Raw genomic sequence first — 21,711 nt, forward strand, 5'->3', positions numbered from 1 at the left:
CTGCACGGCAGGGGATAGAAAACATAGGAAGCTGCTTTATTCAGAGTTGGATCATTGCTCCAGCTTGGTAATGTGTACACAGATGGGATCTCCTGGGGTTTAGGTGGTTCTGGGCAAGACTCTGGTCTTGAGAGATGCCAGGGGTTGAACCTGTTACTTCAAGTATAAAGCATGTGTTACAGCTCTTGAAAGAGGAGCATTATAATTCTTGGTCTGGATATGCATACTCTGTAGACCTCGCCTGGGCCGGTTCACTCCAGCGGAGATCCTTCCATGGGCTGGATCACGCATGTGCGTGAACACGCGGGGCCTCAATTTTCGGCATCTGCGCAGATGTGATTTTAAGCATCTGAGCATGTGCAGACGCGATTTCCGGCACCGCTGGTTTAGCGCAGTGGGTGGGGACTCGCCAAGTGGGCGGCTCATTTCGGGGGCCAGTTAAATGACTCCCGTGGGCTGCTTGTGCCCCATGGGCCTTTGATTGCCTACCCCTGTTGTAGACACAGCAGCCACTATTTTTCTGCAGCTAGGGAAATGGAGCAGTTCCTGTAGAAGCTGCATCTATGCTCCATTTGGCAGCAGTGGAAAGGCCCTTGGGCCACCTAGAGGCAATTCTTAACACTCACCAGGTGAGTGCTTGCTAGGAGCACTGCCAGATTTTAGGGGCCTCTTGCCCTCTGCACACTGAGCTGCCCTGGTTGCTTTGCTCTCCTCACCACCATAAGCTTACCAGTCAGGTGTCAGGTGGAGAGTCCTTTTTTCTCGAACCTTTAGAAGGCTTCAGGTAAGCCAGAGAAATGAAGATGGTCAGGGTGACTGGGGCCTTGGGAGCACTTAATTGCATGGTGCACTGCCCAACACCTTTAAATCTACAAAGAGAGAGGGAGAGAGAAGTTGTAGCAACCATTGCCAGACCCAGTTTGCCTATGCTGGCTGTCAACACCAGTCCTGTTTCCCACTGACCCTGGTTTGCCACAATCCCTGCTGGTTTGATGTCCCTGCTGCCTCGGGCTGCTGGAGCCCAGTCCTTTAACCCTGAAGTTCAGCTTTAATGATGCCACTGATGTTTCAGAGGCTAACCTAAATTAATAGGCGCAAAAAAGCAGTTATATCTGTGGATCCTTTTGGGCGAAAGGTTTAAACTGGTTTGGTTTCTTGAGTTTTGCTGTTCAGACGATTTATTTCTCAAGATGTGTATAAGGCTTGCAACAGTTTACAAATGAGGCAAATAAAGACATAAAACCCCATAAAATAACACAAACCTTTTTAAAAAAGCATATCACTGAAGAACAATTACTAATGGCAGTGACAGCAGCAGCAATGGCTCTTCCACCAAGTGCCTGCAAAAATATCCTCCTGATGTTGTTCTTGTAGGCCTCTCATTGACATCTGGTTGGCCATTGTGCAAACAGTATTAGATGGACCATTGGCTTAATCCAGCAGGCTCTCTGGTCCCTAAAGATGCATCTTAACCGACCACCTAAAGCTAGAGAGATGGTGCTAGGCACACCTCAATAGGGAGAGAGTTCTTTGTCTGAGGAGCCATCACCGAAAAGTCCCTGTCCCAGCCTGCCATACCACATACCCAGCCCCTGGTGGTCCCTCCTTAGTACGAGGTATCTGCCCAGACCTTGCACTGACCAGAAGAGAGCAAGGACCTTGGATGCAGCAGGTTTCTCAGCAGCTTTGCTGGGCTTCTACTCATGCCTACTTTAGTCCCACTGGATGCCAAAGAACTCTTGTCGCCATTATGAAGCGTTGAGAATGAAACCCTAAAATCTAAGGAGGCAATGACTTGGCAGTTGCCATCTGTGCCCTTGAACCAAAGGTGTCCCAAGCCCAGTTACTCAGCGGCGTAGCGTGGGTTGTCAGCACCTGGGGCAAGGCAAGTAATTTGCGCCCCCTAACCCATGGATTTGCGCCCCCTAACCTGTGGATTTGCGCCCCCTAACCCGTGGATTTGCCCTAACCCCAGATGTTGCGCCCGGTGCGGCCGGCCCCCCCTGCACCCCCCACGCTACGCCACTGCAGTTACTATACTGTCCAGCCTGCCATTTCATTAAAAGACCCAACTTGTTTGATTAACAGCTAAATAAGCATGTTCCGCTCTGATTAAGCAGGACTTAAATGCATCTGCTATTCTCTCCAGGACTGGCAGTTTAGGAATATGCTATTAGCAGCTAATCTTCTTGAAGGTTCCAAATGTTCTCCTTCCTACAACTCCCCCCCCCCCCCCCGGCAAGTGCTCTTTGTGTGTGTTTTGATATTGCTCAGTGCCTTATAAGTCCTGGTGTTTAAAACTGACTGCTGCAGCACAGCATTCCATCTGGCTAGCGTCAAGGGGCTCCAGCTGCATCTTATCCTGCGTCTCTCGGGATCAACCTGACAAAAGGCTCTGGAGAGCAAAAGATTGCTCTCCAGAGCCTTGATTCGTTGTGACCAGGAATGGCTTATTGCTGGCTGTGCCCAAGCTCTGCCCCAGATAAGACACGATTGGAGAGTGCCGCTTTTGCCCGGTTCCAAGTCTTAAGAAGGTACGACGTGTATACTGTGTTTTTAACTGATGCTGTCAACTCCCAACAGCAGTTCTTCAGCAAAATGTCTGGTATACCATTCAGTCTGGGTGAGCCATGAGATCCCTTAGCAGTACAGGCTGCCATTTTTTGCCCCCTGGCACATAGGCGACCAGTAAAAACCTCTGTGCTCTACAGCGGGGGAGGGAGGGACCAGGGACCAGTAGCCATCCAGATGTTGCTGATGTTCCCAGTTCCCGTCAGCCACATGCAGCATAGCCACTGGTCAGGGATGATGGCAGTTGGAGAGTAGCTGCTTTCTATTGGCAGAATCTCCCAGATTTGGTCTGTGGCTTCTTAGTACAGTGGTGCCCCGCAAGACGAATGCCTCGCAAGACGGAAAACCCGCTAGACGAAAGGGTTTTCCGTTTTGGAGGCGCTTCGCAAAACGAATTTCCCTATGGGCTTGCTTCGCAAGACGAAAATGTCTTGCGAGTCTTGCCATTTCCCCCCGCTTTCCCCCCCTTTTTCTAAGCCGCTAATAGCCTTTTAGCAGCTCAGCCGCTAAGCCTTTAATAGCCGCTAAACCGCTAATAGCGCTAATCCACTTAGCCGCTAATGGGCTTGCTTCGCAAGACGAAAAAACCGCTAGACAAAGAGAATCGCGGAACGGATTCTTTTCGTCTTGCGAGGCACCACTGTAGACCATAAGCTTAACATGAGTCAACAGTTCCAGTTACAGATAGGTAGCCGTGTTGGTCTGCCATAGTCAAAACAAAAAAAATTCCTTCCAGTAGCACCTTAAAGACCAACTAAGTTAGTTCTTGGTATGAGCTTTCGTGTGCATGCACACTTCTTCAGATACACTGAAACAGAAGTTGCCAGATCCTTCTATATAGTGAGAAGGTGGGGAGGGGTATTACTCAGAAGGGTGGTGGGAATGGGTGATTGGCAGATAGCTGAGATGAGCCTGTTGACGACTCTTAACGACTGCAATAGGTCTTACAGGAAAAAGCAAGGGGTGAGAAGGTGAAAAATGGCTTTGTCATGTATAATGAGATAAGAATCCAATGTCTTTGTTCAGACCAGGTCTCTCCATGGTTTTTTTTCTCACTATATAGAAGGATCTGGCAACTTCTGTTTCAGTGTATCTGAAGAAGTGTGCATGCACACGAAAGCTCATACCAAGAACTAACTTAGTTGGTCTTTAAGGTGCTACTGGAAGGAATTTTTTTTGTTATGAGTCAACAGTGTGATGCAGCAGCAAAAATAAAAGCTAAGGCCAGGGGTCAGCAAACTTTTTCATCAGGGGGCCGGTCCACTGTCCCTCAGACCTTGTTGGGGGCTGGACTATATTTTGAAAGAAAGAAAAAAGAACGAATTCCTATGCCGCACAAATAACCCAGAGATGCATTTTAAATAAAAGCACACATTCTACTCATGTGAAAACACGCTGATTCCCGGACCATCCGTGGGCCGGATTTAGAAGGTGATTGGGCCTTAGTTTGCCTACCCATGGCTAAGGCTATTCTAGGCTGCATCAACAGAAGTTTAGTGTCCTCATTAAAGGAAGTAAAAGTACAGCGCTATTCTGCCTTGGTCAGACCACACCTGGAGATACTGCGTCTAGTTCTGGACACCACAATTTAAGGAGGATATTGATAAGCTGAAATGGGTGCAGAGGAGGGCAACTAAGATGATAAAGGGTCTGGAAACCAAGCCTTAGGAGGAATGGTTGAGGAGTTGGGTGTGTTTAGCTTGGAAACAAGGAGACTACAACTTCACATAGAAGTTGGAGCAAGCTTGTTTTCACCTGCTCCAGAGGGCAAATCTATCTAATCTGCACTTTCCAAAGCAACATGAGAACCAAACCACAGCCACCTTTGGAAATTTTGCACTGATCTGAATTTTGCAATGCAGTTCTTAAACCCAACAGTGTTTATAAAATGCATATTAGGAGAAAAAAGTTGCATCAAAAGGAATACATTCGTGAAAATTACATATGAGAATGTTTTTTCATGTGATTTCATGTGCATTCTCATGTTATTTTCGCTAATGTATTCCTTTTTACGCACCCTTTTGTTTTTGTTAGGAGAAATTAGTATTAAAATGCTGGTAGATCTTCATGAGGGCTTTGAAAAAACAAAATTGCAAATTGTTGCAGAAATGTAGAGAGCTGAAATTAAGATTGGAAAAATGAGAAACTGGGAGAACTGAAATCGACAGATCTTTCCATTTCTACTGCCATCCATACCTGGAGATGCTAGGCGTTGAACCTGGGACCTTCTACATGAAAAGCAGATGTTCTACCACTGAGCTGCAGCTGCTCTTGCTTCTACTGCATTGTTACTCTGGTCCTGTATGCTTCTACAGATTGTTTCCTAACACTGAGGGCAGATGCAATAGATGTGTGAGAAGTTGGGCCGATTTAAGCTAATATATTTTAGCAGTTCAAAAGCACGTCAAAGTGCAAGTAGATAAATAGGTACCGCTCCGGCGGGAAGGTAAACGGCGTTTCCATTCACTGCTCTGGTTCGCCAGAAGCGGTTTAGTCATGCTGGCCACATGACCCGGAAGCTCCCTCGGCCAATAAAGCGAGATGAGCGCCGCAACTCCAGAGTCGGTCACAACTGGACCCTTTACCTTTACCTAGTCTTTGATTTTAAAGGCTTATTTTTATTCTGGACCTGGAATCTGCTCTGCAGTACAGGTCACCAGCTCTACAGCAGCCCGTCAAGCCGAGAACAACATGTGTGCCTTTGATGAGACAGAATATGTGCTGCCTCCCAAAAATAGATTCAACGGTGTAGAGTGTTCAGTTGTATATAATAGATCACACTTCAGTTAGTTTCCAAAGTGTACTTAAAAGTAATTTTAGACTGTGGACTTTTTGCAGGCCCTTCTCTTTAGATGGCAGTGTGTATTGTTACTTCAAAATGTGGCAGGCTAGACCTTCTGGACTCTGAACTTCTGCTCTGATGGCACCACTGCCAAAGTAATTTAAAATCCTCTGCATCAGAATTAAAGAATTTCCCTTGCTGCTGCAGCTAACTGTGCGCTGCACAGAACACAGTAGTAGGTGTTTGTTCCCAGAGGTCTTGGCCTACTTACAGTAACCTCACAAACCCCCCATCTGACCATCACAGCCCCTCCCCACTAGCGACACGGCCGAACCTAGAAGTTGCAGGGAAATGGGTGAAAAACAGCAGAGTAGACCCAACCAGTTTATTTAAGTCGTTACCCTGAAGGCTAGTTTGTAGCTTGTACAAAAGAGACAGTTGTGGCATTGGCTACTGCATCAGCTGGGTTCCAGTGTAAAGGTAAAGGTAAAGGTACCCCTGCCCGTACGGGCCAGTCTTGACAGACTCTAGGGTTGTGCGCTCATCTCACTCTATAGGCCGGGAGCCAGCGCTGTCCGCAGACACTTCCAGGTCACGTGGCCAGCGTGACATCGCTGCTCTGGTGAGCCAGAGCCGCACACGGAAACGCCATTTACCTTCCCGCTAGTAAGCGGTCCCTATTTATCTACTTGCACCCGAAGGTGCTTTCGAACTGCTAGGTTGGCAGGCGCTGGGACCGAACAACGGGAGCGCACCCCGCAGCGGGGATTCGAACCGCCGACCTTTTGATTGGCAAGCCCTAGGCGCTGAGGCTTTTACCCACAGCGCCACCCGCGTCCCGGGTTCCAGTGTACAGTGCTGCAAATGCATTAAGAAGGGTCCTTACAGTGCACAAAGAGCCTCCATGTGTAAAAACTAGATGTTGGGGAATGGAGTGTGTCCTAACCTAGCCTTTTCCCTGAAATGTTACTTTTTTATATGCAAGGAATATTTTTATTTGTAGGACGCCTCTTGTAGGACAGGAGGTTACCGGCCAAACATAGTCTTGCCACCTTTCTGAGAACTAAGCCAAGGTTTTGTCTTGGGAAACAGTGCACCTTTTGCTCTACAAGCTTTCTGTAGTACCTTGGCAGATATTGAAGGACATCTCTTTATGTTTAAAAGTTTGCTGCTTGAATTGCACTCTGTCTGCTTGGCAATGCAGGTTGGGTAACTTGAGAGTCTGACACAGGTGGTCTTGAAGGCCCCCATCTAAAGAAGGGAAATGTTTATTACTTTACCCATCCCTGTGTCGTTTTGATGGGGGGCTGTTGAGTAGAGTCCTTGGCCAAATCCGCACTGTACATTTGAAGCTCTGTGATACTACTTTAGCCATCATTCCTTCCTCCAAAGAATCCAGGGAACTGTAGTCTGTTATGGTTGCTGGGAGATTCAGGCTAACTTGGCTAGCTCTAGAATGGGTGTGTGTGTGTGTGCGCGCGCGTGCGCAGTATTCTGCACATTAATGGCAAACTCGTTCTCCAAGTGTGAATTCTTATGTAACTAAAGTGGCATTGTCCATGCACAAGTAGAAATTGTTAGGGGACTTATGGAGACTCCAAGGCTTTCAGAAGTACAAAAGATCATTGGGAGTAAAATTAAATGGTGGGGTGGCGTGGGGAGGCAGTAAAGGCTGAGCATGCTCTGTAGCCCCAGAATGCTGACTGGGCTGTTGGGAGAGAATGGAAATACAATGGCAGAATAGAATGGAGTAACCTGGGAAAGGGCATGGCTTGAACCCTGATGAGGAGCCCTTGATGTGTGCTAAATCCCCATCATGCTTTTTATATATTCATCCTACCCAAATGATGTTTTATTTGTGCCTCACCTAGAAATGTGAGCATTACAGGTGGGTATATAGGTACTTTTGAAGAAAATGGTAAGCATATCAGTAAAGCATTTGCTGAGGAAGCTGCAGGGTGATTCCTGGAATGCTGACTCATGGCAAGTTCTGAAGCTAACAGTGCAAAAGTGCCTTGGTACAAGCGAAGCAAATTTGCAGGCGCAGCCAGCCTGCAATATTGGCAGACGTGGTAACTGGCCTTTGGAAACTCCAAATGGTGCAGAGTGACCTTCGTGCCAGTTCGCCCTTGGCATCAAGTGGGTGGCGGAAACTCTGGAAGGCTCCCTATTTGAGAATGTGGATCTCAGGCTGAGAAAGGGCCCCCATCCCTGCCCTAAACGGTTAGGGTCCAGAACCATCTTGACAGGGCCGGACTTTGGTAATATGGTGCCTTGAGCGAGGGCAAAATTTGGTCCCCCCCCCCAATTCCCCCCTTATTTTCACAATAATTCCTTTGGCTACTTTGAGTAGCTACCCAAATGGGTAAGGGTAAAGGTAAAGGAGCCCTGGACGGTCAAGTCCAGTGGCAGACGACTATGGGGTTGCGGCACTCATCTCGCTTTCAGGCCGAAGGAGCTGGCGTTTGTCCACAGACAGCTTTCTGGGTCATGTGGCCAGCATGACTAAACCACTTCTGGTGCAACAGAACACAGTGATGGGTGGCAGAGTGCACTGAAATGCACGCTACCTATATAAAGTTATTTTATTTTTATTTTTATTATTTATTACAACCCCTTGGCTCGCTTCCTATGAGGGGAACTGTCTGCACTACCCTAAATCCAGCACTAATATTGACCTACCAGTACCTTAAGATCTACTTCTGAGGTTCTGTTGAGATGCCAGCCTGTAATAAAAGTTAGGACAACAAATAGAGAGAACAGGGTTTCTTCAACAGTGTGCTGCAACCATGTAAAAACCAAGCGAGGTTGGAGAAGCCACAACTCTCACTAATTTTAAACAGACCTTGGGGTCTTATTAAGAGATCTACATTGGGTTGTGGCTAGCTGTTTTACTTGGAGTAGACCCACTGAAATCTGTGAAGACTAACTTCCTTATGACCATTCGTTTCAGTGGGTTTACTCTGAGAAGCAATAGCCCTGGATGCTGTCTTTAATCTCTTCTTCCATTGAATGACATGCTGGTCTGTGCACCTTATGTTGGAAAGAATATTTTAAATATTCTGTTGGGATTTTGTGAATTTGTATGGCATACTGTTTTAAACTTTGAAACCACCTGTCATCTGGAAATGCCAGGGTGGTTTACAAAACATAAAAGTAAACTAACAAAACATAATTAAAATGGCACAACACGAAAAAAATTATAAAATTCATTTGGCAAGATGTGCAGCAGTACAGTTCATACCTCGGGGTGAGTGTGCTTCGGGTTGAGCATGTTTGAATTGCACTCTGCAGCAACCCGGAAGTAACGGAGCGCATTACTTCCGGGTTTCGTCCGCTTGCTCATGCACAGACACTGAAAATGACGTCACGCGCAGAAGCGGCAAAATGCGGCATGCGCTGTCGCAGCTTACGTTGCGTTTAGGATGCGAACAGGGCTCCGGAACGGATCCCGTTCGCATCCCGAGGTACCACTGTAATTCAGAATAATCATAAAACTTTGGGCAATATGATCAATGCCACCAGTGGCCTGGATAGAATGGATGTGCGTTAATGATAATTAAATTAAAAATAAAAAGTGGGAAGTCATAAAATGGCTCCCACAAGGATTAGAGTAAATTTATGCTGAGCTTCAACTGGTGTAGACAGGACAAAGCAGGATGTACACAGAAAAAACCCACAACGCACCCAAGTAGTATAGCAAATCAACTGCAATTCTACTTACAGTTGTCTAGAAATAGAGTTGGGCTCTTGCATCCTTCCTCCTCACTATAGGAAGAAAGTTGCTTCTGAACTAGGCTGTCTTATGTTAGTTTTAAAGGAGCATCTCCCTGATCTGCCACCCCAGAAAGTATGAGGGTTTGGGTTGCACTGTCAGGCAGATGTATTCAAATATGATACGGTCTGGATTGGTCACTGCTCTTGTTCCAGCAAGTTTGGGCACTGTGGGAATAGAGCATGGGTAGGCAAACTAAGGCCTGGATGGGGCCCAATCGCCTTCTAAATCCAGCTTGCGAACGGTCCGGGAATCAGCATGTTTTTACATGAGTAGAATGTGTGCTTTTATTTAAAATGCATCTCTGGGTTATTTGTGGGGCATAGGAATTTGTTCATTTTTTCATCCAAAATATATTCCGGCCCCCCACAAGGTCTGAGGGACAGTGGACCAGCCCCCTGCTGAAAAAGTTTGCTGACCCCTGGAATAGAGCATACAGGTCTGAGATTTAGTGGGCAGAACATTTTTTGCTAAAGGGGCCCAGTGCAGCAGTTTCAGACAAAGAATGCTCATTTCTTCAACACTGCCATCTCCCAGAGAGCAAAGCAAGATTTGTACATGTTGAGCCTAGTTTGTGCTAGGTCACTTTAGAGGCCAGGTGTTTTTATTTCAGCATGATCCTTCCGAGCAATCATGGGGTCAGAAGTAACATGGACAGTGTGTGTCGTTCTGGATGCCTGAGTTGCCACAGAAAACGCACACTGCTTGGTCATCTAAGGCCAGCTTTGCTTCCGGATCTGGGAATATTGCTGCAATAGGAGCTGTTGGTCCCCCCTGAAGAAGGAATGAATTGTTTTGACAAGATATTGGTGTAATCTGAAGCAAATTTCACTGCTATATCGGGACAGAAATTAAAATAACTAAGTTATCAAACTGTGGCTCTAGTTTTATTTAAAGTGGGCTTTTATTTATGAAGCACTTCCCGTGAGGCCACCCCAAATCAATTTACAATATAATGAAAACATAGAGAACACTCATATATTAAAACTGTTAAAACAAATGAACATATAAAAACAGTTTTATAAGGCAATTATATTTATAAAACCAGTTTAAAACAACAGCAGTAAATACATCGGTTCAAATTCAGAGAAATATCAGCTGGGATAAAGACTGCCATTTAGAAGGTTTGTTGAAAGAGGAATGTATTTTTCAGGAACCAAAAGGCAATAGAAAAGGTTCCTGCCTGATAGATGTCTGAAATGGAATGCATTTAAGGGCCAAATAATAAATAAATAAAATAAATAAAAAATATACTGGAGAAATAGAGACTTTACCAAAGACACACAGAGAGATGGCATGCACTTTGCAAGGGACATCAGAGCAGGGTTGCCCCAGACAAGCACTACTGTGAGTTAAAACTTTCTCGCTTTGCTCTTTTGAATATTCTAAAAGTTAAGCTATTACAAATCCTACCTAGTTGCTGCTCTGGGGGTACCACATGATAGGAAGGAAGGTCAAGAGCAGCGATTCAGCAGGCAGCCAGTTTTGAGAATTGCACTTCAGTTATTAAATTTATATCTTGCCCTTTCTCTGGGGAAAAAATACGAGAGACATTGCACATACCTTTGTAACTCAAGAAAATCTTTAATAAAAATACATTTAAAAACAAAAACAAAATACTGGGTACTTAGTAAGGGAAAGACTCCACATACTAGTACTTTTTAAAAAAAAGGGTTCGTTGCTAAGTACAAAAGTGAAAAATGACATCTAGGGCTTGCAGTTACATTTCTAGTTGACTTTGGTTAAACCACATTTCAAAAAAGCCAACTGGCAAACTGCCACAGAAAATCTTTTACATCTCTCCATCCTCTGCCCAGCTTCAGGGATCTATTGCTATATATACATATGCAGGTATCTAGTCTATACACAAAAAAAATAAACCTGTAATCAAATAATCCCACCTACTCTCCAGCTAGAAATGGAACAGAAATTCAATAACATTTAAGGCAAATTTATCAAATTATGATTTTGTGAAACAGTATGAGAACCGGAACACTGCCGTCCTTCCAAATTTGCGCTTTTCCGAATTTTGTTTGAAAATAAAGTTTGCTTTGTGATTTGAAAATATGGCGTTCTTGAGTGAAAATTCTGTAGAAAAGTGTGTGTTGGAAGAAATTGACCTGAAAATGCTGAAGAGTTTTCATGAGAGCTAAAAAATATATATCAAATTGCTGCAGTAATGTGGAGAACTGAATTTAAGATTTAAAAAAAATGAGAGAACCAAAAGTGACAGATCCTTCCAATTGGACAGTCTCCCAGTCAACAGTGGCTGTTAACTCACTTGAATATTCTTCGCAGAATGATTGCACTCCTGGATTTGTCAGTCATATGACTTGGCGCTTGAACCTTGGACTGTGACTAATAAGATACCCAGTGATGCAGTGCAGTGATCTCTAAACCTGCTTGGCATTCTTCCACCTCTTCTAGGTGAGGACACTTTTTGTCAGTGGCCTTCCTGTGGACATCAAGCCCAGAGAGCTTTACCTGCTTTTCCGGCCATTCAAGGTAAGTAGCAGCACACGCACCCCTACAAGCAACTGTGTCCTTAATCTATTGATATGGCAGCCTTGTGCCCTGTTGGCTATAGAGAAGAATCATAAAGTTGGTTCAAGGTCACCAGGGAGCAGGGCTGAGCAGGTATTCAACCCCAGATTCACCACCACCCCTCCAACTCCCAACCCCCCAAAATTAATAGAATTGGAAGGTCAGCCAGTCCTCAGAGGTCAGCCAGTCCAACTCTGATGCAGGAAATACTTCGTGAGCATCCCTGACCAGCTAACCAACCACCTTCCCGGATGGATGGGCCAATGGTCTGATCCAGTGTAGGAACCTCCCTTTCTTAAGTGTGTAGCTGCCATTAGTAACTAATGGGATTAATATTTAGGGATGGCAACATGTCGGGATGCAGGTGGAATGTCCTCTGTCCAGCATTTGTCAGTTAGCTGGCTTTTAGTGGCAGGGTTAGGAAAGGGTTCTGCTTGAATCCTTGAAGGAACCGTTGCCAGTCAGACAATGTAAAGGTAAAGGGGACCCCTGACCATTAGGTCCAGTCGTGGCCGACTCTGGGGTAGCAGCGCTCATCTCACTTTATTGGCTGAGGGAGCCGGCGTACAGCTTCTGGGTCATGTGGCCAGCATGACTAAACCGCTTCTGGCGAACCAGAGCAGCGCACGGAAACGCCGTTTACCTTCCCGCCAGAGCGGTACCTATTTATCTACTTGCACTTTGACGTGCTTTCGAACTGCTAGGTTGGCAGTTCATGGGGATTCGAACCGCCAACCTTCTGATCGGCAAGTCCTAGCCTCTGTAGTTTAACCCACAGTGCCACCCGCGTCCCTAGTCAGACAATATTGGGCTACATATAGCGATGACTTGACTCCATATAAAGCAGTTTCATAGGGTGGAAGGGCATAGTGCATCTGTGGTGGGGATGGTGGTGACAGGGCGAAAGTGTTTCTAACATAGTAACTACGTCTTAATGTTAACTCGCTTTTCAGGGCTGCAGAAGTATTTCTGGCACTTTGTTTAAGGGTGCTGGCCTGGCCTTGCATCCTTTTCTTTCCCTTTTAAGGAATCCAATAACTAACTTGCTGGCTTCTCTCTCCTCAGGGTTATGAAGGATCGCTGATCAAGCTAACATCAAAACAGGTAATGCCTCCCTCCGTCCTCATTCTGGCAGCTTCCCAGTTCTGCCCATAACTGCTTAAACTGTGGATCAGATGCCCTAATTCGGAAGAGGGAGGGGGGTGCAACCCTAGGATTACAGTAAAGGGATGGGCAATAGCACACACTCAAATAAAGCTGGGGCTGCTTTTATCCCATCCAAAGCCCCTGTCTGAAGGCTGTTCAGTTCTAACTGTGCTGCATCGACTGGCTGACACTTTCTAATGGTCTACATATTGCATGTTTTGTGTACATAGTTTCCCTTTCCCTACAAAAGTGCAGTGTCTTTCCCAAGACATTGCTTTATTGTACAGATATGGAAACTATGGCCGGAGTCTGAGTATTGCTGGACTCCAGCCTCCCATCAGCCCCAGGGATGATGGAGTCCAGCCCAATGATCTGGAGTGTGCCACAGGCTCCCCATCTCTGCTGTTCTAGCTAACAAAAACACCCACATCTGCCAACACGGCAAAGCAGCAAACCTTATCTTAAGGTGTCCTTTGTGCTGCTGAATACCCTGTCGGATGCACCCAAAGCTGCAACAGAAGCTAGTCTGCCTCCAGTGCAATGAACAAGCTGGGCTCTGGCCTCAGCAACAGCAGGTTCTTCACATCTCCCATCCCTTGAAATGGAAGCTTGGTAGGCTGAAAGGCATAGAAGAACTTGCTGGGGAAACAGGTCCCTTGCCGGGCTGCCTGTTTGGAGCTACCTGTGAAGGACACCTGGAAAGGAAAGGAAACCACCACCACAAGCTGTACTCAGCAGTGTGGCTAGATCTGTTAGTTCCAAGCACACATCATGCACATGTTGTTTAAACCATGTGTTCTTCTCCCTAGCCGGTTGGCTTTGTTACCTTCGACAGCCGGTCTGGTGCGGAAGCTGCAAAGAATGCACTGAATGTGAGTATTGAGGACCACACAGTTCAGGTACTTGCACAGCCCAACAGCCAGAATGACTGGGGCTCAGCATGCAATTCCATCCCATCTCATATCCGGTAACTTCATTGAAAGGAAGTGCTGTAGATTTCCAGCTACTTGGGACTCGTACCAATAACTATTATAACACATACTTGCAAACTTTGCAAGTTCTCCTTACCACGTGGCGAAATGATGCTCAAAGCAAGCTAATCTGGAGTTGGAGCACTTCAGTGCATTAGTGAGCTGTGTGGGTGAACTGTGTGTTGCACCAGTTAAGCCCAGATGACATGGCTGCCATGTGTTTCCTGCCCTTCAAGGCAGAACCGGCCCAAGATATTTTGGCACCTGAGGCAGACCCCCAAAATGGTGCCCCCTCCCCTCCACGAACTGCGACGCGGGTGGCGCTGTGGGTAAAAGCCTCAGCGCCTAGGGCTTGCCGATCGAAAGGTCGGCGGTTCGAATCCCCGCGGCGGGATGCGCTCCCGTTGCTCGGTCCCAGCGCCTGCCAACCTAGCAGTTCGAAAGCACCCCCAGGTGAAAGTAGATAAATAGGGACCGCTTACTGGCGGGAAGGTAAACGGCGTTTCCGTGTGCTGCGCTGGCTCGCCAGATGCAGCTTTGTCACGCTGGCCACGTGACCCGGAAGTGTCTCTGGACAGCGCTGGCCCCCGGCCTCTTGAGTGAGATGGGCGCACAACCCTAGAGTCTGTCAAGACTGGCCCGTACGGGCAGGGGTACCTTTACCTTTACCTTTACCCCTCCGCGAGCGAAGAAGGGGTGAGGGGATATCTACATTGGGAACAAGGGGGGGGGGGAAGAAGGATCAACATCGTGTCTGTGGATCCTATCACCTGAGGCAGTTGCCACACCTTGCCTCATGGGTGGGCCGGCCCTGCTTCAAGAGTAACCTAGGAATCTGTGGCATCTGTTGAGATGCATGGAAAGGTCTTCTTTTCCTGGCTCTCACCTGTAAGCTATTTAATGCAGTAACAGCTTTCGCAGTGGGGTGGAGTCGCAGCAATAGCCTCCCAAGAGCAGAGTTGCTGCTGCTTGCCAGGAGGGAGAGGGGACAGGCTTGCATCCTCATAGTCCCAACTTCACTGCCACTTTGTCCCAGTGATGGCTGTTGCTGTGGCGCTCTCTCCACCCCCAGCAGGCAAGCAGCTGCCTATGAAATGAGCTGGGAGCACAGCTGGCAAGGACTAAACATACACAACCACTCATATGGACCGCAAAGGCCAATTGATGCTCTGTTGTGTGTGTTGCTTGCCGGGAGCCTTCAAAAACTCTTGCTGGCAGTCTGAAACAGTAGGCTCTGTTCCTGCTACCAATACTGCTACATACGTGGACCCAGCCTGATCCCTTGGGAAAGGCACACAGACAACGTCTCCTTCCCAAGCTTTTGCATTGACAAGAAAGCACATTTTCTGTATTGGCCTTGCACGTTTTATGTACCGCTCTTCAGCCAAATTGTGTTCCAGTGTGGTTTCCAAGAAGATTGACTGCATGGCTTTCATTCCATTCTGCTCTTTCTCTCTCCTTCCGCTGCAGGGCATCCGCTTTGACCCGGAGAACCCCCAGACGTTGCGGTTAGAGTTTGCTAAGGCCAACACCAAGATGGCAAAAAGCAAGCTGATGGCCACACCGAATCCCACCAACCTCCACCCTGCCCTGGGAGCACACTTCATTGCACGGGACCCTTGTGAGGAATATTGTGGAGCAGGGGGAGGGGTGCAGGCCTGCACTGCGGGGGGGTTGGTGCCCTAGATTAGCCTTTCCTAACCATGGGTCGCCACATGTTGTGGAACTACAACCCCAGCCAGCATGGCCCCAGTGGTCTGGGATGATGGGAATCGTAGTCCAACATTATCTGAGTGGTTTGCTAAAGGCTGCTTTAGATGACGGTGCAGGCTGCCGTTTCCTGCTTTTACTGAGGGTTGCCTCACACATGGCAGCAAATGTCTTCCCCAAGTGAGCACTGATGGGGTCAGCTGTAGCAAAACTTTTGTATTAAATAATAATAATAATAATAATAATAATAATAATAATAATAATAATAATAATTTATTATTTATACCCCGCCCATCTGGCTGGGCCTCCCCAGCCACTCTGGGCGGCTTCCAAAAGAATATTAAAATACTATAATACATCAAACATTAAAAGCTTCCCAAAACAGGGCTGCCTTCAGATGTCTTCTAAAAGCCTGGCAGTTGTTGTTCTCGTTGACATCTGGTGGGAGGGTGTTCCACAGGGAAGGTGCCACTACCGAGAAGGCCCTCTGCCTGGTTCCCTGTAGCTTTGCTTCTCGCAGTGAGGGAACCGCCAGAAGGCCCTCGGTGCTGGACCTCAGTGTCCGGGTAGAACGATGGGGGTGGAGACGCTCCTTCAGATATACTGGACCAAGGCCGTTTAGGGCTTTAAAGGTCAGCACCAACACTTTGAATTGTGCTCAGAAACGTACTGGGAGCCAATGTAGGTCTTTCAAGACATCTGTATGCAAAAAAAAGAGGTGTTGAAGGGGCTTAAAAGGCAAGGAGATTAAAATCAATTTATGCCTTGGTATGAATGTGGCAACTATGCCTATGCATAACTCTTTTGTTTTTACTGTGTGTTTAAACCTGTGTGAAGCAACCCTTAGCAAAACACCTACATCAGCTGCACATGGAGGGGAGAGTATCTGAAAGAATTGGAGCCCAACCTCCTGGTGCGGCTGGGCCCAACTCCCATTAGCCCCACCCAATGTGACCAGTGATGGGAGTTAGAGTGCAGAAGCTCCTGGAGGCAAACAGGCTGGGGGACGGGATGGGAAGGCTGCCCTAGATTCATCCCTCGTCTTTGAGTGTGGAGTAGGAGGCACCTGTGTGCACACACCTCTGTGAGATGCTTGAGCAGGGCTGCTTGGACGGATGGATGCCACTGGGTGAAAGCCCTTTGGTCCTGAGCTGGGGTTATGAGATGTGGTGCAGGTGTGTATATTTGAATCTTACCTTGCTGCTCTTTCCGCCAGAGGTGCTGCTGCCCCTACACAACCCAGCCTGTTTGGTTTATTTCCCTCTCTCTCCGTCCATGTCTTGAGTGACGTGCTGTTGCTCCCTCATGTCTAGATGACCTGACTGGAGCAACCCTGATCCCAGCATCTCCAGAGGCATGGGCTCCCTACCCACTCTACACCACGGAGTTAACCCCTGCCATCCCACATGCTGCTTTCACATACCCAGCTGCTGCCGCTGCTGCTGCACTTCATGCTCAGGTGAGTCCATAGTGCCGCCCCTCCCCCTTTTTTTGATGAGCAGGCGTCTTGTCTCCTTCCCCCTCCAGCTCCAACAGAACAGCCTGCACCTTGGTCCTGTCATTGCAACTGCAGGGAAATGCAAGACCCAGAGCCTGGTTTGGGTTTGATAAGGTTACTAAATTGTCATTCCCCTCTGCTGCTCACCCAGACAATACTGGCTTGCTTTGGGAATCAGCGGAGAGGATCCAGTCTGGTGACAGAGGAGCTGTCTCAAAGGAAAAGCTATCCCTTAAAGAATCCTGTACCCTAAGCCCTTCAACTGCTAGTAGTCTACAAGAGTGGCAGATCTGCATTAAAATAGGTGGTCTAGTCCCTCTCAGTGCAGTGGTAGGGAAGGGGAAGAAGACTTGTGTTGGTCTGCTATGTAGAGTTCAGGAAAAGGACCTGGCCTAGAATTTGAAAGCATTGAAACGAGGAAGATGAGATGCAGATAGAAACACTGAAAGGACTGGGACGTGCTTTGCTGTGTTGCTGTACTGCTGGAGGCTGTCCCAATAAGGACTACATAGTGCAGAGAGCCAAAGCCCTCTGTCCTTGGCCAAGCTAATGGCTTGCACTCGATTGAATTAGTATAGTCTCTTTTATAAAGGAGAAGTAGATGTCAACCTTTTGGCTCTACAGTCTCACGATGCTCTTGCATTGCCTCCCAATGAAAGCATAGCATAGCATAGCATAGCATAGCATAGCATAGCATCCTGGCTCTTTTCTCCCTCCATAAGGGATCCCAGAGTCGAGGAGAGTTCTAGAATGCATTGCTTTACACAGGCCAAATCCCCTCCATGTGACTCTTAATGTGCTTGCGCCTCCCTGGTGTTCAACTCTTTTTGTGTGTGTGTGTGTGTGTGTGTGTGTGTGTGTGTGTGTGTGTGATGCTTCTACACCAAGTGTGTCAAATTTATGGTATCTAATATAAAAAAATTCATTTGACTACATGGTATGGCTTGTGCAGGCAGTGTGTTCAAAAGTTGAGTGCCTCCTGCCTGGGAGAATACCGTGCCTGTTGCAGGATATCAGCCGGGGACAGTGCTGAATCTGATGCTTTGCTGCTCCTGCAAAAGGGGGGGCTCGGAACAGTGGTGTTTCCCCCTCACCCCTCCTGTCCACTTGGGTAGATCATTTCCCTGGAATGAACCCAGCAACTCGCCCTTTGAAATGAATGAATGTGTTACTCATAAAGCTTTTATAGAGTTAAACATTACTTCGCCCCTCCTTACTAAACAACTGTCAGCGCAGCATTCCGCCCAATACGTGAGGCTGGAAGCCTGGTGTGTGAATGTTAAGGATGGGAGAAGTTTGCTGACAGGTGTTGTGAAGGAAGCCTAACCAGGAGATATTTGCCAAGCCCTTCTGCCTACGTGGTTAAAGCAGCCAGATGAGGTGTTTTGTTGCAGTTCCACGTAACACAACAAGGGCGAATAGTCTCCCCAAAGTGGCGCAACTTTGGCGGGGACAATAAAGACCCTCTCTCTTAAATGCTTGCTCCCATCTCTGGCAGCTTAAGGGGCATTTTTCTAACAACTGTATCATCTTCCTTAGTCACAAGTCAAATCCCAGGCAGCCAGGAATCTTACAGTGAATGATGAGATGTTGTTGCAAGACTACGGGCTTATCCGCACTTACCTGTGTCTGAGCACTCTATTTTTTTCGCCCTGGAGCTTTCCTCACAAAAACCCACTTTTTAGCACTCAATCGGAGCAAATGTCAATTTGGGTTTTCCACGGAGTGCTGTTTGCTCCAGTTGAGCTTTAAAGACCAGTTTTTTGCAGGGGGAGCTCCAGAGGAAAAAAGCAGGGCACTCAGATGTGGAGCTTTAACACACTGACCATGCCTGGAACAAGTGGAGGAAAGTAAAATGCAGATAAGCCCCATCTAGACATCAGATTGATCCACTTTCTGCTGCCACTAAGGACAAACACAGCCAATTCGGAAAGAATTTGCCCTTGCTCTGAACAATCGCCAAGGAAGCACTTGCGAGTTCTCTTATTCCTTTGCTTTCAGCTCAACCCTAGTCAGAATTGCTCCTGGGCTGTGGGAAAGAGTTATGCAGAGAAGCTGCTTGTACAAATGGGCAACTGCCAATGACTACAGACTTGCTGGAGTGTCTCCAGTACCAATGTTTCCCTCTACTAAAACACACCACTTTATTTCTGGGGTGGGAAACCTGTGGCCACATCCCCACAGGTGGTTGTGCTGCAAGTCAAGTCACCCCTGAACATTTGCCTTGCTGGTTGGGGCTGATGGGAGTTTGAGTTCAGTAACTTCCGGCAGGCCACAGGTTCTCCACCTTCTCCATAGCCGAATGAACTAACAAATGACAATGCAAGAAATCTTCCTCTGTAGCCCTTCTTGCAGCCGAAGAAGAGAAGAGGCATCTCTAGAGGGGTTGTTCCAGTGGTTTGAACAGCGATGAACTACGGATTCTGTGTTTGCCCCCGAATGCTGATTCCCTCCCACCCTCTTCCCCATCCCACCAAATCTCCTGGCAGGACCTACAGGCTGTCATGATCAGTGGCAGCTGCCAACAAAATGCCTCTTGCCCCCTCCCCCCCAAGGGGCTCCCACAGCGGCCAACTGGTGGTTGAAATGATCCCTCCTTTGATGTCTTCAGTGACCTGCCGCCAGGATGCCTACGCAGGCCAGCCCTGAAGCTCAAGGCTGGCCCTGGAGGTGTGGGACACCATAGTCCTGGCTTGCCCCTGCTAGAGTGGAGTGGCTGTACAACAGCTTCATTCCTAGAAGCCTTTAAGGATGGTGGGTCCCGTCTCTGGAAAAAGGCTGGTAAGGTAACATCATCTCTCTGCCATTTTGGGCACAATGGGGTTTTCCGCAAGCTTCTTTTTTTTATTATTTTTCTGCCCCATCTCTTCCTTGGCAACCCAGTGCATGGGCCTCCACGCTATCCACCCACCAAAAGCCCAGGCAGGATGAAATGCCAGGTATTTCTCTAACCCACCTATTGCCAACTTGGCACACATGACATGGCACCACAGCATGGCACCCCTTGTGTTGAAAGTGGCCCCACTGAGCAGGGATGGATTGGTCCTGCCTGTGGGAGGGGAGGAGCCTCAGCGGGTGGCAATCCTGCCACATGGTGCTGTCGAGCGGGGGGAGGGGGGCCTCCCTGCCACCTTTTTTCACTCACCACAGTCACGTGGTGGGAGGGGGGTTGAGATTGTAGTCGTAGCAACAGCACACACGGATTTAATCTCCCCCGCACAGCCAACTGGTGCACACACACACACATCAGTCACGCTATGGACTCTGTCAAGGAAGGGACGACCCGTCCTTGACAGGAGACCAGAATATCCTTCTTCACACTCTTTCCAAATGTAAAAAATCCTGATTTCCTTTAATATAATTTTGTTCTTTTACTCCTTCACTCCAGTCTGATACGGTTGCTGCCTATGTCATAGAACTTCATAGGAAAAGGGTGAGGAAGATGTTGAAGAGGGTGGAAGTAGGGTTGGACAAATCTGTTAATTGTGGTTTCTCCTGTTTTTCCAGGCTTAAGTTTGGGTTCACATTTCCACATCAGTGTGATTTTTTTAAAAGGGAATTTATCGTAATATATACCGTACATTTATAATGCAGTTTTGCATAATGCACGTCTTGAAAACCATTTCCCCTAATAATAATTATTTTTGTTCACATGTTTTCATAGATACATGCACTCTTGTGCACATTTTACCCCATTTTGTACATATTGCATAGCTGAGGAGCTGGATTGCAGACTTCGGAGAAGTGGAAGTTTTGAAGCATAGCTGAATTTCAGTTCCCATATTGTTTCAAGGAAGCATGAGTTAAGAAAGTTAGGCTTTAAATGCAAGCTGAACTGAATTCTCTCCCCTCCCTAGGTGGAAATTAGGGCTGCAGTGTTTAGTAAAACAAAGGGTTATATGCTGATCTGACATGCAGGTTTTTTAAAACTACAGATTTCATAAGAACTTACATTAGAGGATGAGAGCACCAATCTTATAAGACTTCTCCCTTTATCAGGGGATACCTCTAAAGGTGATGCAGGCATCTTTTTTAAAAGTGTGCTGCTTCACAGTTGCTTACTCATGTGCAAGTGTGATCAATTGAGTAGAGTCATGTGATGGGCCCTCGTGATATGGACTGTTAGCCACAGTCCGTATGTATCCTGTATCTTCCCTGTCATTGCATATCGAATAATTGTGTTTTGATGTGTTCCATCCCCCCAGCCAGCTTTGGTCCAAATTGAAAAAAGAACACCAATGCTGCCTTTTTGAAGCTGGTAATATGTGCACAGCCCATATGTAGAAGCAGCTGGCTTACTAAAAACACTCTGGAGAGAACCGCCCATTCCGCCAATGCTCTCAGTCTGGTCAACACAGATATCAAAGCAGCCTCCAGATACACAATTGTCATCTTAGCACAGGCATAGAGCCAACCTCTTGCCCTTCCATTGGGTTGTATGTGCACCTTGGGTGGCTGTTTCTCTCCTGGCAGGATCCTGCAGATCTAGCAACTGAGGGTTTTCTTTCCAGGGTTAAAGAGCACTGCACAGCCCGGCCAGGGAAACTTCCTGTTTCCATTCAGTTGTTGAGCAGAAGGAACAAAACTAATTCCAGATGTGCGGGGGAGATGGATGTAGGAATCTGGGAAATGCTTAAGCTACAGCCTGGGAGTGGTGGGAGTTTGTGGAAGGACAGAAATACAAAACATGACAATGCTGGTGGCTATCAGGTGG

The 21,711-nt window shown here is 47.3% G+C and overlaps 1 protein-coding gene across 6 annotated transcripts in view; it reads left to right on the top strand.

The window, feature by feature from the left end:
- RBPMS2 (RNA binding protein, mRNA processing factor 2) overlaps nucleotides 1–21,711 on the top strand; it is a 48,553-nt gene that overhangs the window by 22,036 nt on the left and 4,806 nt on the right. The window contains exons 2-8 of one of the 6 annotated variants that reach the window (XR_013390652.1): nucleotides 11,556–11,633; nucleotides 12,738–12,776; nucleotides 13,628–13,690; nucleotides 15,260–15,410; nucleotides 16,813–16,958; nucleotides 19,609–19,783; nucleotides 20,386–20,430. Coding sequence is in view for 2 of the 6 variants with exons in the window: in XM_028705625.2 (XP_028561458.1) it covers nucleotides 11,556–11,633; nucleotides 12,738–12,776; nucleotides 13,628–13,690; nucleotides 15,260–15,410; nucleotides 16,813–16,958 (477 nt within the window). In the remaining 4 variants the exon portion in view is untranslated. The remainder of the gene's footprint in view (nucleotides 1–11,555; nucleotides 11,634–12,737; nucleotides 12,777–13,627; nucleotides 13,691–15,259; nucleotides 15,411–16,812; nucleotides 16,959–19,608; nucleotides 19,784–20,385; nucleotides 20,431–21,711) is intronic. The other 5 variants (XR_013390651.1, XR_003703628.2, XR_003703627.2 and 2 more) reach the window with 5 other exon arrangements.

The sequence above is a fragment of the Podarcis muralis genome, chromosome 14 (assembly GCF_964188315.1).
Source record: "Podarcis muralis chromosome 14, rPodMur119.hap1.1, whole genome shotgun sequence".
Taxonomy (NCBI): Eukaryota; Metazoa; Chordata; class Lepidosauria; order Squamata; family Lacertidae; genus Podarcis; species Podarcis muralis.